We start from the raw sequence: 16217 nt of genomic DNA on the forward strand, positions 1-16217 counted from the left end.
TGGATTCCAATGTCCAGAACGTCGTGTTTTCAATTTTGATCGGAATAGATGTAATTTTCATAATCACATATTCTGTGATCTCTGCCACCAGAAAAAAGCCCTGGACGTGGATGTGAGTGTCTGTTTGTTTTACTGCTACCCTTAGCACTGGATGCGCTAATACCCTTACGTTGCTTGGCATTTTCTTCTCTGCTTCGGATAGGATTATCTTGATTCTGATGTCTGATATGAGTTCGTGAAGACTTCCTCTTCCGTTGTTGATATTGATTACCTTTTTGTAGTGATGCTGGACTTCGTTTGCTAAGGTTACCGTGATGGTGTATATACTTAGCACTTGTAAATTTAGTCTGTTCTCGTCGACTGTTCTGTACCATTTGCTCATTTGATTTATCATTTGAATTCCTTCATTTAGCTTTCGGTGGAATCTTTGTAACTGCTTCTCAATCTTTGTCTCGGTTTCGTTCAAGGCTGATAGTGCTGATAACATAATCTTCGTCTGTCTGTCCGCATTTCTGATAATTTCTTGCTAATTTTTGTTCAGTGAGGCGATGTCCTTATATACTTCATCGTTGACTCCGAATACTGCTGTAAGTATGTCCCCCAATATTCCTCGCTTCCTTCGTTCAACCATCGTGCTGCCTATTTCTTCCTTTAACCATTGTATTTCATTTTCGTGATCCTCGAGAAGTTGCACTAATTCGGTACAGTGTGAATTTCCTGCTATTTCTGCTGTCTTGTTGCATAGCTCCTTGAAATGTGTAATTGATTGCAGCGTTGCGTGGATGTCTTCATTTATCCGTGTTTTCTTGTATTGAATATCGATCCGGAAAATTCCTCGTTCAATCCTTCCATCTCCCATGTGTTCTATGTAAAACCCTGGGTTTGGATGCGTCTACCACTGTAGTGCCTATCATCATCATTAGTATGGTGACAACAATTGCTTTTATGCTGAAACTCTTCATCTCTTGGTTGTTTCCTGCGGCTGATTTTTTCTGTGCATCTTCTTAGTGTAGGGGGACTAGTTGATGTATTGCTTTTTTGGACGTTTTCCCGTCTGCCTTTTGGGTTGTTACTACTCGCACTATATTATCTTCTGCTGGATGTGTCGCTATCACCTTTGCTAGCGGCCATTTTCCTGGGCTGAGGTTGTCATCTTTGACGAGTACTATGTCGTTGATTTTTATGTTGTCGTTCTTGGTATGTATCCATCTTGGGATCTGAATTTCCTCGACTGAGCCAATGTCGGAGGTCAACTTCAACCATTCCATCCTTAAACTTTCCGGTATGTTTTCGTCCCATGAAGCGTTTGTTAACCATAATCGTTGGATGAGCAGCTTTGCCATTATGGTTACGGGTGCCAACCATCCTAATGGATCGAATATTTTTGCTACTGCTGATAATATACCACGCTTGGTCGTTGCGGGATTGCCTTCTTCTATCTTAAATGTGAACACGTCTTGATGTGGTATCCACAGTATCCCTAATGACTTCTTCATTTCTTCGTCCTTGAATTGTGATACGGATGGATCTCTTAATTCGTCAGGGATTGATTGTAGCATTTGTAGTTTGTTCGTTGACCATTTGTGTAGCTTGAATCCTCCTTTGTCTAGCATGGCTGTTAGCTCTTGTTGTAGTTGGTTGGCTTCCTCGAGGGTTTGGGCCCCTGTTAGCACATCGTCCACATAGAAGTCGGTTAACGCAACCCTTGATGCGTTAGGGTATTCTTTTTCTTCGTCCTTCGCGAGTTGTTGTAGGGTGCGTGTTGCCAAATAAGGTGCTGCAGTTGTCCCATATGTAACTGTGGTTAGCTGGTATTCTTGTATGGGTTGATGCTGATTGAATCTCCAGAGTATGGTCTGCAGTGGTTGATCGTCCTCATGTATGTTTATTTGACGATACATTTTTTGTATGTCTGCTGTGAACGCTACCGGGTGTTTTCTCCATCTCACCAGGATGTCTGCCAATTCTTCTTGCAGTCTTGGTCCCACGTGCATGGTTTGATTGAGGCTCTTTCGTGACCGTGTGGTTGCGGACGCGTCAAACACGACTCTTAACTTTGTTGTGGCACTTGCTTCCTTGATGACTGGTTGATGTGGAATGTAGTATCTTCCTTCTCCCTTGGGGGGTACTAGTTTCATGTGGCCCAGGTCTATGTACTCCTGAAGGAACGCTTTGTACTGCTCGCGTACTCGATGCTCCTTTTCTAGCTTCTTTTCCAATTGGTGCAGTCGAGCTACTGCTAGCGAACGGGAACTGTTAACCATGGTAGGCGCTTCTTTAAATGGTATCCTCACTGTATACCTTCCATCTCGCCCTCTTGTGGTGGTGGCCATATAATGTTTCTCACATTGTACGTCTTCTTCTTTGGAGCGGTTTGGCACCTCGACTTCCTCCATTTCCCAGTATTTTGACAGGTTTCTTTCTTCTTCCATTGTTGAAACCATCCCGATGACTGGTGTGCCTTTTTTCTCTGGATACATGACTTGATCGGACACTATCCATTCCAATTCGGTCTGCTGTCCTAGCAATGCAGACGCCGTTTTTGTAACACCGTTTAGTATGATTTTGGCGTAGTCTTGGGCTCCCAGTAGCACATGTATTGGACCTGTGATGTTGAGGGTTGGGTCTGCTAGGATCTTGGTCTGCCATGGTTCCAAATCGAATTCCATTGACTTCATTGGTAACATCCCAGTTATTTTCGGTAACACGATGAGGTCTGTTGTCAGTGTGTATTTGCTAGACTGACGAGGGTGGAGATGTACCGTCACTTTTGCTCTTGCGTTGGTCGGACTTCCTTCTCCCAATCCAGATACCATTGCCCTTGTTTTCTGCCTGGGTACCATCAGTTGCTGAGCTGCTTGCTCGGTGATGAATGACGCTTGGGATCCTGGGTCTACCAGTGCTCGTAGTAGATGGCGTTGTCCCAGGATGTCTTGGGCCTGTACTATTGCTGTTGCCAAGAGGACTTGTTGATCTTCTTTCTTGATTTCCATTTCTTTGGCTGCTGTAGATGCGTGGGACATTGCTTGGCTTCCTCTTGTGGCTGGAGCTGTCCTTGAGGTTTGGTGTAGTAGCGAGTGGTGAGGGTACCTGCATGTAGAACAGTTTTTAAGCGAGTAACATTTCGTATTGCAGCTATGGCGTATGCACTTGAAGCATAACTGTTGCTCTTTTACAATTTTGATTCTTTCGGCAACGGATAGTTTGCCGAATTTTGGGCACATTTCGATTTGGTGTTGTTCCTTACAGTATGTGCAGTTTGGTTGCTTATTTCCGACCCAGTTAGGCTTGTATGATGATGGTGGTTGATCTCCTCTCTTCATTGCTAACGCCTCCAGAGATTGGAATCTTGACTTCATGAACTCCATCACTTCCTCTAGTGCCGGCATCTCGGTTGGATTTTTGAGAGACTGCTCGAATATCCTGTTAGTTTCTGTGTCCCATTTTCTGGAAATAAGTTTTGTTATTATTGGACCCCATGAGGTTGTATCATGTCCGATGTTGTTGATCCCTTCGTGAAGCATCCTCACTTGATGTGCATCTTCTTTATGGCTCACCGGGAAGTCGAGTATTTTGTCCAGTAATTTTGATGTAATTAGTCTCGTGTTGTGGTACCGCTTGGTTATTATGTCCCATGCTGTTTCGTAATTCCTCTCGCTGATGTGTAGATGTTGAATCAACCTGGCAGCTTCTCCATCCACATGACTTTTTAAATAGTGCATTTTTTCTGTGCTGGATAACGCGTCGTTGGAGTGAATTAATTTCTGAAACAGGTCATGAAATGCTGTCCAATTCTCATACCCGGTCCTGAAGATGGGGATCTTGATTATCGGCAGTTTTATCTTACTGCTCGAATTCTGCATTTCCATATTGGCGATTTGCTCCTGGAAAGCATCGTATCGCCTTTGTGCTTCTACGTATCTCTCGGTGGCAAAGTATTCATGAACGAACTCTATTTCGTTGGCCCTTATTTCTATTTCATCCTCGCCTATTCTGTCCCAACATTTTTCGGCCCTATCACATAGCACCTTTATTCGGCTGCTATTCCGTGATTGCTTTTTGAGTTCGTCCTCCACCTGAAATAATAATTGTTCGATCTGAGTGATACGAACCTCCTGTTTCCTAATCCGCATCTCCTGTGCGGTGTCGCGTTTTTCGTGTTCTCCCCCTGTTTTTATCGACCTTTCTATCTTGTCCAGGTAGTCGCTGGCCTTGAGGTGAACGTCTTCCAACTGCCCTATGAAGTTGGTCTTGTGGTACTCGTGCTGTGGTTCTTTTAATTCCACTATCTTCTGGTGGTTTATCTTCACAGCCGAAATGTATCCTTGTAACTGACGGCGCCGGTCTGCTATGTAATTCGCTGTCTTTCTATCCGCTGGATCTTTTTTCAGGTTGGCCAACAGTTTTCCCATCTGATGGCCCAGCTCCTGCTGTTGGGTGGCGAGGGTGTTCATTGGCTCCATTTTCCTCGTTCCCTAAAATTTTTTGCTTATTATCTGATTCCTCACCTTGGTAATCAGCTAGCAGTTTCTTTGTTGCCGCCAGGAATTTATTTTCCTTCGGGCGTTGCAGATCCGTGCGTCCTTTTGCTCCTGCGGCATGTTTCCGTCTTCTTGAAACGGTGTTTTTTCGTGCAGCGTTGGTGTGGCTTCTTGCGGCCTTTATTTGTTTTAAATCTTCTTACCCGACTATTCGATGGTGGTTATGTTGTTGCTGTGAGGGGCGTAAATCCTTACAGCTTTCGGGTTGCTTCTTCTGCTGCTACGTTCTCTCTGCCGCTGGTCGTGTTGCCCTGGAGCTTCTGTATCTTCCTTGCCGCTGGTGTTGGCTCGAAGGACCATGAACAATCTTCTGGCTAATAGAAGACTGCTTGAAGGGGGGTTGCTAGATGAGGCTGTACACCGTCACTTGTACAAATTGAAGACTGGAAACCTCGCAACCCCAACGACTAAACGACATTCAAATCGATAGTGATTTATTGAGTATTATTTACAGTTTTATATACAATTAATTATGACGTATTTGTGTTTGTTTGACATAGTGTCCTTATTTCTTATTGCATTAGTTGGCATACGTTGCATTTTACGTATGCAATTATAGTAACCCTTTTTCCATTGAAACTTGATGCCTTTGTAGTATTTCGCGGCCAGATTGCTGGCTTGCGTTTCACAACTCTTAATAAATTGTTACCTTATGAATAATGATAATGTAATAACTGTAACCTAGTTCTAATTATACTATTGCGAACAGCGATGTATTTGCCGCAGCTTCCTTGTTCCTCTGTTTAATATCTTTTGGTATTAAATATCTTTGGTATTAAACAATGTTTATGTGAAATTTTTAAAGGGGGGCCTCATTACCTATACAAAAACATTTATTGTCAACACAACGAAGAATTAGATATTTATTTATATCTGAAAGAATAACGAAACGTAACATTACTAGAGCATTTAGCTACTAACATAGATAATCCAAGAAGCACGATCTAATTCCAGATCCATAAAAAGGGCGAACCTGAGCCCCCTATATACTCCGCTTTCAATTAAAGTGGATCGGGGGATGGCTCCCAGCCCCAAAATTATGGCCATAATATCCTAACTTATTATAATTATTATTATTATGGGCTGCTCATTTTGGACATTTCGAAAACTAGAATGTACGATTTTCAACTGTAACCGAAAACTTAGCGACGACCGGTTGAAATTGCTGTACATAGGTAGGTTCCGATACTCTCCTGTATGAGATGACATCTGATGATGCATAATAGAAAATCATGCATTCTAGTTTTTGAAACTTCCGACATTGATCGTACCACCAAGACTAGTTTGGAAACCAATATTCAGTTTTCTTTCGACACCAGGATGGTGACTGTGATGGATGTATGAGGCTTTAAAACATCAAGAAAGGGATTTTTACCGAATATGATGCATCTTAATAGGTATCACCTTTAAGCAGCACTTTAGGATTAATTTCCCTTAATCTAAATAAAGCATATTCGGCCAGTTGCACAAATAATAAATAATCCAGGATTATTGTTTAATCCGGTGTTAGACATTTGATTAACCTTATACTGTAGTATGCAGCCAATCAAATGTTAAAATTCTTGTTTAAACTCAGATTTGAAAATAATTTCCTGCAACCGGTCGATTGAGTGGTTTGAATAATGAAGATGTAGCCTGATCCATGCAAACTATTAATGTAGAATAACACCATAACATCCCCGAATGTTATGAATTTAGAAACTACTTTGCTGATAATAAATACTATTTTATCCCCATCTGTCTAAACTAAGGTAAAAGTTAGAACTTGTCTTGTGAGGCCGGCCGTTCGATTGTTGTAATTATGAAAGAGTTCACAGAGAAATCAAAACTAAGTTGCATTTCTGGGTTCAGAGACACCAAACCGATTAGCAAATGGGTAGATATTATATGGATTGATACCTATTGCATACGATGACGTGATGCTCCTTGCTTGCATTACAGAAGCATATCATCGCTAAAGCACTTATTCTATTCTTAGGGGCGAGTTAATTTATTATCATATCCAGGGTTGGAACAAAACAAAACAAAATTATTTTAGGTAAGGAATTAACTAGAACGTCCATTTATTTATTTATTTATTTGCCTTTATTTTTTTATTATGCTGGTAATCATGTGTAGGACTGTATAGGAAAAACAAAAACAAAATTAGGTATTTATTTAGATCTGCAAGAATAAATACAGATTGAAGCGTGACATTATTAAAGCGGTTAGCTACTTACATAAAATATCCAAAAAGTATTGTATAGGTCCAGGTCTTTATAGACCTGGAACCACATATCTTTGTGCCTCCCTTCTTCCATTTTAATTGTTGAGGGGATTATCCCCAAACCGCGAATTATCGCTACATTCTCCTATATTATAGAAAATTAACAATATGTCATGATTCATGTAAAGTACTTACTGATTTATATTTCGCCATAATTTGGTTGCGAAGTTCCCTTTCTATAAAAATATACGGTTAAACCGTATAATATACGGATATATTTACCTCTCTCGGTCTGCATATCTCCGCAAACAACTTCAATTTCTTGATCTGAAATTGCATCTATTAAATTTTGGATAAAATGGAAGAAAAAATTGATTTTGCCTACCAGCCATGATGAAGTATACGTACTCAATGAGGCTAGTAGGCATAAGCGTTATCTAAAACTGCAAAAGTGCACTTTCCATAAAATAGGTAGTCAACGTCTACTACCTGTATATGAGAATACGCTGGTGGGCTTAGCCCTTTCGGCCCTGGTTTTTTTTAAATCAAAGTAAAATTTTTTTTAGGCTATTTTGGTGTTACTTTAGACTCAAATATACCAAAAGTTTAACAAACTTTTTGGTTGTCCTCCATAGTCAAACCAGGAAGTGGTGGCATGTCACCACTAGGTTATTACGCTATGAAAAAATCAAATTCCCAGTTCTTTATTAGTTATTTATTTTACATGATATTTCATGACGCAATTGTTTTTTTTATTTAGGCACAAAAATATTTTACATTTTTCACACATAGTGCGAGATCTTCCATGGCATTCCTCTAAGCTGCAGCGTTGCTCATGCCCATGAGTAGGAATAGGCCAATGGGCGTATTGGTCATAACGTACATCTGGCACTGGACTCATCTGCCTACATCTTTTTGAACTGTTTGCAGTATTGTCAGGAATGGGAGAGTCTTGGTGAAGTGCTTGGTGATTTGCTCGGCCTTCCACGTTGTGGTATTTTCCTTGCTGCTTTAAAAAAAGATAGAGCTTCTGCTATATTGAAAGTAAATTCTAGTAGATCCATTCCGTCACGAACTTCCCCATGCTTCTATCCCTACGATACTCCAGCCATGAATTACAGACGGATGCCTTAAAATAATGGAATATGACTCTCAACGTCCATTTTCTGGACCTAATAAAAGTTCGGTACAGTGATACTAAGAAGCCACTCTTGTCTACACCTCCCATGCTTTTGTTATAAAGTGCGATGACCAATGGGCGTTGGATTTGTACGTAAGCTTTTTGTTTTTTGCCCCATCTTTTTACTGTGTCAGTGGGCTCAATGGCTGCAAAATTTGACGCCATATTTACCACTTTGTTGTCAAACCATCGCACAGCTGCTATCTTGTTATCTTCAGTTATTTTGTGTTCTGAGATTCCCCGTTCCATTTTTTCAATTCTTTTTCGGGTCTTAATGTACAGTGATCCATGCGGTTAGCCCAGATTGTACCTGCTGCAAATATACCGTTATCCAGCAATTACCTTAGCAAGCCAACAGAATTGAAATAATTATCAAAATATAATTTATAGCCTTTGTGGTTTGGTAATCTATCTGATAAATGAAGTACCAGGTTGGCTGTAGCGCCTATTCCTTTGTCACTGTTATCACAAAGTGTAGTGGAACCTTGATAAACAACAGACCGGTAAATAATACCTGACTGACCACGTAAGTTGAAGATCTTTACACCCCAAGGATTTGGCTTACCGCGGATATATTGCTTTATAGAAAACTGCCCTTTGAAAGGAACAATTGTTTCATCAATACAGATATTTTCTTCTAATTCTAATTCTTCACATCTTTTATCAAAGCTGTCAATTAGCGGTCGGACTTTCCACAATTTATCGTTCTCATTTTTGTCTTTATTTTCATCTGTAATATGAAGATTATTTCTCAAAGATTCAAAGCGATTCCGACTAATGCCAAGGTCTTTTATTATTATGCTAACTCAGAAAAAATATTGATGGGAAAATACCGCATGAAATATTCAAACGGTGTATTTGAGCTACTCTCCGAAATGTCAATCGGTTTATCCAAAAACTCTGTGTTTGGTGGTACAAAATGTTGTTCTTTCCACAAGGGACGTTTTTTTTCTTTATTGTTTTTCTGTTTTATATTTTTACCTTTAGAGCTTTTGCTGACCTCTTCTTCCCCGTTTCCACCTTCTTCCTCTTCTGTATCCATCTCGTCTTCTGCTTCTTGGTTTGGGAACCCAATCGCAGTTATTTTCTAAATCTTCCACCTCGGAATCGTCGCTGTTTAGTTGAGCGATGGCGACGTCTGCAGCTTCCAGCGGAATTTGTGGGGCTGTGTTTTTGTAAAAACGAAAATAATAAATTCTAAAATAAACAAAATTCACATTCTGTGATTCATAGTCAAGCCCGGGTGTGTTCAAATATATGAAGGCGTCCATACTAGGCACCAACATTTTTTACATATGAATTAACATATGTAGTGACTACATCGGGTATGTAGAGGGGTGGCGTGATGTTCAAGAACGATTCAGCGTACGTGAAGGTATTATCTGTATAATAATGTTCGTGTACGAATCGTAGAAAAGCATCTGCTGGCTTGGTATATTCAACGCAGCTTTTGTCGTTCCTATATCATCAGCTTCCTCTTTCGTAATGAAATGGAGAGGTTGTCCCATATCATCACTAAGTTTTGGGAGCTCAACATTGTTGTATCGTTCCGACGTCATCTCTAGAAATAGTTTGAAATTTACTAGAGTGTTAAAAGTTGGAATTGTACCCAACCAACAAGGAAATGTTTTAAAAACATTTTTTTAAATATTGTAGAACATATTTCAAAGATATTTTGTAAAACCTTTGAAAAATGTTTTAATGTTGAGCTCTGTAATAGATATACATAATTTGGACACATAAATACAATAGTATTGCACTTTACCTTTTTAAGCGAGACGTTGATTGCACCAACCACAATTGAATAGATTTAATAATCTCTTGTCTTGCTTCTTGAGGATATTTTGTTGCCACCGAGGCTGAAAATGAACAATACAATTGAACAGGGTAGTTACATGTCAAAAATTTACTTAATTATTGGACATGCACAACATGTAGACTCATTTCACATAAAGAACCAATGATCAGTACTAACGATCAGTCCAATCCATTGTATTCAATTATATTGTTCACATACCATCGGTCGACCAAAAAAGATGCTAGAACTTTGGTTCCGTCAGTGACGTGTATGAAACATGGGCCATTTAAAAAACTAAGATTTTAACATGCTCGCGTATCGTCAGTTACAGTTCGATACAGTGTCACCTCAAATACATATGTTCCCGACACATAATACGTTTTCTATGAATACAGCTTAAATTCGACTAATAATCGGTTGACTGATTGTCAGTACTGACCATCAGATTGTCACTTTGCAAAAATGCAAATTTACTTACCAACTATGGCTTTTGTCAATTCCTTTTGTTGGAAAGCACTCTTTTTCTTTTGACCTTTCCAACTATATGTGCTTGCAAGTTCATTTGATATTGATCTAGACATGATTGCACCAACTGTTTGCGGAACAGATTTTCCCGGCGCCAGGTGTACCAAAGACTTTATCTAAAACATTATTTCCTTAATATTGAATTACTATCGTAAGTCAAATCAACTCTTACCAATTTTTTTACGTTCATGGGATTGGATAATTCTTTTTCTACAGTATTTAACTCATCTTCAGTTTTAACAGGGAGAAGGAATGGTTCCTCTTCAAATGCAATGGCATCTTCTACATTTGTTGCATGTCGTCTCTACATCTTCTTTTATGTATTTAATAATTTTTTTCATTTTTAACATATCAGCTAAATAATTGTTCGCATTATATTTCAGAAACAAAACATGCTTTACTAGACAAATCTGATAATTTGCACAACTGGTGAGAGATGGCAAGCAAAAGATCTTCTTGTTCTCCAAACGTGCAGTTGTGTGTTGCTTTTATTTTACATGTGTGTGTATATTGAAAATTACTCCCAGATGAAACAAAGTGATTTTGTCGTTCAAAAGAACTTGGCAGTTTTGGGTACTCCACGGATTGGTCACTATTACATCGCTCTGGTTTGGATTTCTCAGTTTTTTTTTTGCTCATGTTCCCTTGTTCTAAAACCTCGTCTCCATTTTCAAATGCAAATCGAGATGGTTTTTTTCTGCCGTAAGCCTCTGCCTTTGGATTCATTGTCCGAGAACAGAGATTGTTGTTTTGATGCTCGATACATCATTTTGCTTGCTTTCTCATAAGTATCTAAAAAATAGAAACAAACTGAATTTATGAGCAAGTATATTGTTCTATTATACAACTTACCGATATCTTTTTCAATTATGGAAATAGATTCTCTTCCCCAATTTCTATCAGCCGTAGCATTATTTTTCACCAGTGAAGTAATGTGCGCTAAATTTCCGCTTGGAAAGAAACATTGGTTTTGATTTATTATCCATTGTGTTGGAATGACATCAAAATCACCCTCTGTTTCATCTTCTTCAGTAAACTTTATTAAAGTCCACATACTAAAAAAATGAGTTTTGAAAGTAGAAAGATATGAAATAACGCTAATTGGAATTATAATATCAATCATATGCATATACAAAAATTTAAGTTTACCATAATTTACATTTGATTGGATATATGTTACAGCTATAAGTAAAAACTATAAAGTATGTAGTAGTGGAAAAGCAATTACAACTTCTTTATACGGCATTGCAATATATTTAATTGATATATCCTCAATTGGAAATATTTTTAAATGCGACAATTTGTTTACTTTGTAAATGCCGAAATTACTGCTATGACAAGGTGTTTTATAAAAGGGTGTTTTTACTAAAAACTTCTGCCCTATAATTACCAAACGATTTGTGGAGATACACAATGCAATATTTTTTAGTACAATAATATCACCATTTGCTCTTCCATAACAACTATTAGGAGCTGTGTTACAAATTGTAAAAGAAGGTAAGCGTATTTTTTTGTATTGTGGTTCACTACACTCGGGTAAAAGAGGTCCATTGTGATGTGGATTCAAAAATTCTAATTCACTAGATGTACGGGAATAAGTTGTGGGCGTTTCATGAAAAAACTTTTCACTTATTCGAGCAGTTATTTGTTCCAAAGGTTTACTTTTCCCTCTCACCATTCTTTTGATTTGTTGCATAAAATTTTCAAATGCAAAAGCAGATACACTATCCACAGTAAAATTCGGAATTTTGGTTACAAAATAATCCACATCGTCCACTAAATGGATGAGCCCATGGAAGTTGTGGGTAATAAAATCCTGACTATATAAAACAATGAAAGGTTGGACAAAATGGATTAATAAAGACCTTGCGTAGTTTGTCTGTTCACTATCGTTACAACGGTATTTATTACATAAAACTGTCATTGCTACATGTAATGTGAGGAAATTTTGGTATTTTGCTTCGCTAAGTACTTGCCTTAAAGCAACAGGTCCAAAATACAACAAAAATGATCTAAATTCTGTTGCCTTCCACCTAAGAACAAATTTTAACTCTCTAGGCCTTCGTACAAAATCAAATGGTGTAGATTTCCTTAGACCTATTAAATTCTCAGAAATAGTTAAAATATTTTGATTAGACAATCGGTGTGGCAAATCACCACTACACCATGTGGTTATTATTGTCCTCATTACCCCTAAACATACTAAGTGCATATAATCTAACACAAACGAGTTTACAAAGTTTAAATGCGGTATTTGAGTTAAGGGGGTCTCAGTAATCCTATATGAGTCATCAATCCAGTTAAGAAAATCATCGTTTGTCCTAGCAGCACAATCTAATTGTAAAAATACCCTCTTACGGTTGCTCGTTATCCCTCGGACAGTGCAACGTGTACATGAAGAATAGCCACCATGTCCTTTAATACCTAATATGTCGCTTTTAGCCGGTGCGTCACACACAAACCCTATAATCCTGACACTAAATTTTCTATTGTTAAATGAAAGGCCATTTTGTACTAAATCCGAAGATTCAGTGACAAATTCTTCTAAAAATAAGGACATACTTTTAGGTTTTTGCAAACCATAATAAAATCCTATGGGAAAAACTTGCCCCTTTAATGGCATTATTGTAGGCAGAGAAAATAAAATAGGAATTACTTGTCCAGGTGAACTTTTAAACAGTGGCAATCCGTCAATATTTATTAGCCGATCTAGTGACGTTATTGGTACTGTTTGTGGCAAAGTGTTCAGAGTTCTAGTTAATTGCGTTTTTAGACCAATATGGACATAATGACCGGGCTCAATATACTTCGATGGAAAAGTAACTTTGGTTTTCAATAATGTTCTTCCATCGGAAGGTAGACTACTAAAACAAGAATGTTTCTTAAGTCCAGCAAGTAGAGAAGTAAGAGCAGAGGTAGTGCAATTAGCAGTAATTGCCCAATCCCTTAAAAAGTCTGCCGTTAATTCACATTCAGATTTGCATTCTCTACTGGCATTAATTAATTCTTCGTTTTCCGTGACATCACTTCCCAATTGTTCATCTCGTACCAAATTCAACTCAGGGTTACCCTCCAATGAAGTGTTCAATAAGCCAGAGGAACAGCTTGTTGAAATTGAAGTTTGAATAGGATTAGCAGCATATTCTTCGGCAGAGGCGCACTCTGATAGAGAAGAATTTGCAAGAGGGTCAAATGGCACATTAACATCCGACTTCTCAGTAATTGTAGCTGTATAATTTGAGCCGATGTTTTCATTGTACATTTCACTCATCTCATCAACACCCCCATAATCGTAATCGTCATCATGTATTCTTCTGCGCTTGCTTCGCTGAGACGGATTTAAAAGGTAAACGTTTTCTTTTTGACATTCTTGTTAATACTAGAAAAATAAAGACAAAATGAGGGTCAGGGTATCTCCACAAACTTTACACTTGTTCACTTCCTATTCTGGTTCACTAATTTTAATGACGATTTGTTAAAAATGCTTTACAAAATTACAAGTATAGGTAGTATAAGGTATTACCTTAATAAGGTACATGGATTATAAATTAAGGCTTAATACTCACCTGTTTGTAAAAAAGATTTAAAACCGCCACAAATTATTAAACATAACCACAAATCGCGATTGTGAACATAACCCTACAATTCGCGCGACGCATGTTTATGACCCATTAATTTTCCCGCGATTTTAGGCACTCGATCGATTTCGCTTTTTTAAATGTTCAAGATGGTTCCTCCAATTTAACACGAAAGTATATATTGTACAAGATCACATGTTCTTAAAAGTTTCAAGACTTTATTTTAAAAATGTTTCCAACACATTTTCTTGCAAAAGATTAGACGAAATTATTTCAAAAATGTATAAAAAACAAAAAACAAAAACGTTACAAAAAAATATATTTGAAAATGTGTTTAAAACATTTTTCCTTAAAACATTTTTTCTAAAAATGCATTTTCAACGTTGTAATGTTTTAAAAATCTTTTAAAAATATTTCCTTGCTGGTTGGGTAGTATCTGGAAATGAAAATATATGTGTTGTCATTTACATATAAAACCGTAAAGGAAAAGAAATTCGCATTATTGCTCATCTTGAAAAATGCTATTCTCAGAGCTTCCGTTAGCACCTAGTTGTGGCATTTGCGTACGTCATCTTGTAGGGGTTTTAAAAAATACACCACATGAGTAAACACATTGCAAATGAATGCAACAATTTCCCTAATGTTTGTACAGCAGACCATGATTATATAAACGTATTGCAATAGTTATTTATATAACAAGAGCGCGAAGTTCAATTTCGCGCATTGAGACTGAAGGTATTTTGACGAGGCGAGGCCGAGTTAAAATATCAGTCAAATGCGCGAAATAACTTCGCGCTAGCGTTATATACAATATTTTTTCTACAACTGAACCGATTGTTAATTAAATTTGCTGTTTAAGTTCAACTTTGTCACGTGCGCGAAATACTTTTTTTCACTGTTGACGATTTCGCGCACGTTGTCAAGGGCAACCTTACTTATTAATTAACCGTTTAAAAATCTAGTACTACGCGCTTCGAAATTCGTCAGAAAATGACAGGTTTTTTTGACAGTTGTAGAAAAAATATATTTACATGTGTAAATAAACAGTATCATACATACCGTCCTCCATTTTCACAGAACACCTGTCGACATTTAAAGATCACTTCTCTCCACTTACAGATAACTTAAATTATGTTGTTGTTTTCACATTACAGAGACATATCGTCACTCCGGAAGAAAAGTGACACATCTCAAAAAATGCAAATTTAAGATTAATAGATAGAACAGTATCAAACGAAATAAAATTTTCAGAGAAAAAGTGGCATAACTTAAACTCCTCAATTCATACGAGAGAGGGCACATTACCGCACATCAAAGTGCTGGTACTTTATAGTAGAATAACGTCATAACTTCAGTTGAGAATTGGCTGTTGGTGAGAACGTATGCGATTTATGGTGAAAAACGACCTAACTCGAAAAAGTACGGTATTTTTTTCAAATCTTTTACTAGAAAAGTGTCATTTTGGATGTTGTGACTGTTTTCTTTTGAAGGTAAGCAATGCTATTTAGTTTTATGTCAAATTGTGCATTGTCTTCGTGTCGCAAAATTTAATTTTCCGCCCTTCTAACGGAAATAAATTCTTTTTCACCATTAATCTTGTTTCAGTTACAATGTCAACTAGAAGTGCATTTATTTTGAAACTTGCCACGCAAGATGCAAATGTTAAACACAAAATCGACGATGGTGTTTCCCTGTAATGAAAAAATAATAGATGAGGTATTGCCTAATACTGATGAATCTGAGCAACTTCCAGTATTTAAACAAGGAAACGAACCGAACGGTTCCAATAATGTTTCTGTCAGTTTGGAAAATTCAGGTAAATTCCATCTGAGGCTTTCCAGGACTTAGGTCTATTATTTTTTTCTGATAGATATCCAACATGGTAGCAGTTTAAATCATATTGAAGAGATAGTAACTGATACAGATAAAGAGTGTAACCTAATTAGTTCTAGTTCATCCTTGTCTTCATCGTACACGGAAGACTCGGACGATAGTGTAGCCGACCCTGACTATAGTTCTTCTAGTACTTCAAGTGATACTACTAGTGGTAGTGATGATGACCATCACAGTCATGCTGATGTTCCCAAATCTAAACGAAAAGTAAAAAACCCTTGTACCACAGAAAAACGGGAAAAAGCGCATGAGAAATGTACATGAGTTGAGCAAAAATCTTGCAAAGCGTGCTAGAAATGGTGGTCAATCTTATACTTCATCGTCTATGTCTAAAAAATTATTTCCTGAAAAGAAATTGCTTCCTCCTTGCGGTGACAAATGTAGATTAAAGTGTAAAACAAAAATAACTGAAGAAGATCGGGTAAAGATCTTTAAAGATTATTGGAATTTGGGATGTTTGCAAAGGCAACGCGATTTTTTGCTTGCAAATATGGCG

At 37.7% G+C, this 16217-nt stretch overlaps 1 protein-coding gene across 1 annotated transcript; it reads right to left on the reverse strand.

The window, feature by feature from the left end:
- Nucleotides 1-1004: 1004 nt before the first annotated feature.
- Nucleotides 1005-4841, reverse strand: LOC116160582. Its single transcript, XM_031473813.1, has 3 exons — nucleotides 4737-4841; nucleotides 1674-4475; nucleotides 1005-1625 (listed from the first exon to the last, which is right to left on the reverse strand). The coding sequence occupies exons 1-3, from the start codon at nucleotides 4839-4841 to the stop codon at nucleotides 1005-1007; spliced, it is 3528 nt and encodes a 1175-aa protein (XP_031329673.1).
- Between the last annotated feature and the right edge of the window lie 11376 nt (nucleotides 4842-16217).

This window comes from Photinus pyralis, unplaced genomic scaffold (assembly GCF_008802855.1).
Source record: "Photinus pyralis isolate 1611_PpyrPB1 unplaced genomic scaffold, Ppyr1.3 Ppyr1.4_LG1, whole genome shotgun sequence".
Taxonomy (NCBI): Eukaryota; Metazoa; Arthropoda; class Insecta; order Coleoptera; family Lampyridae; genus Photinus; species Photinus pyralis.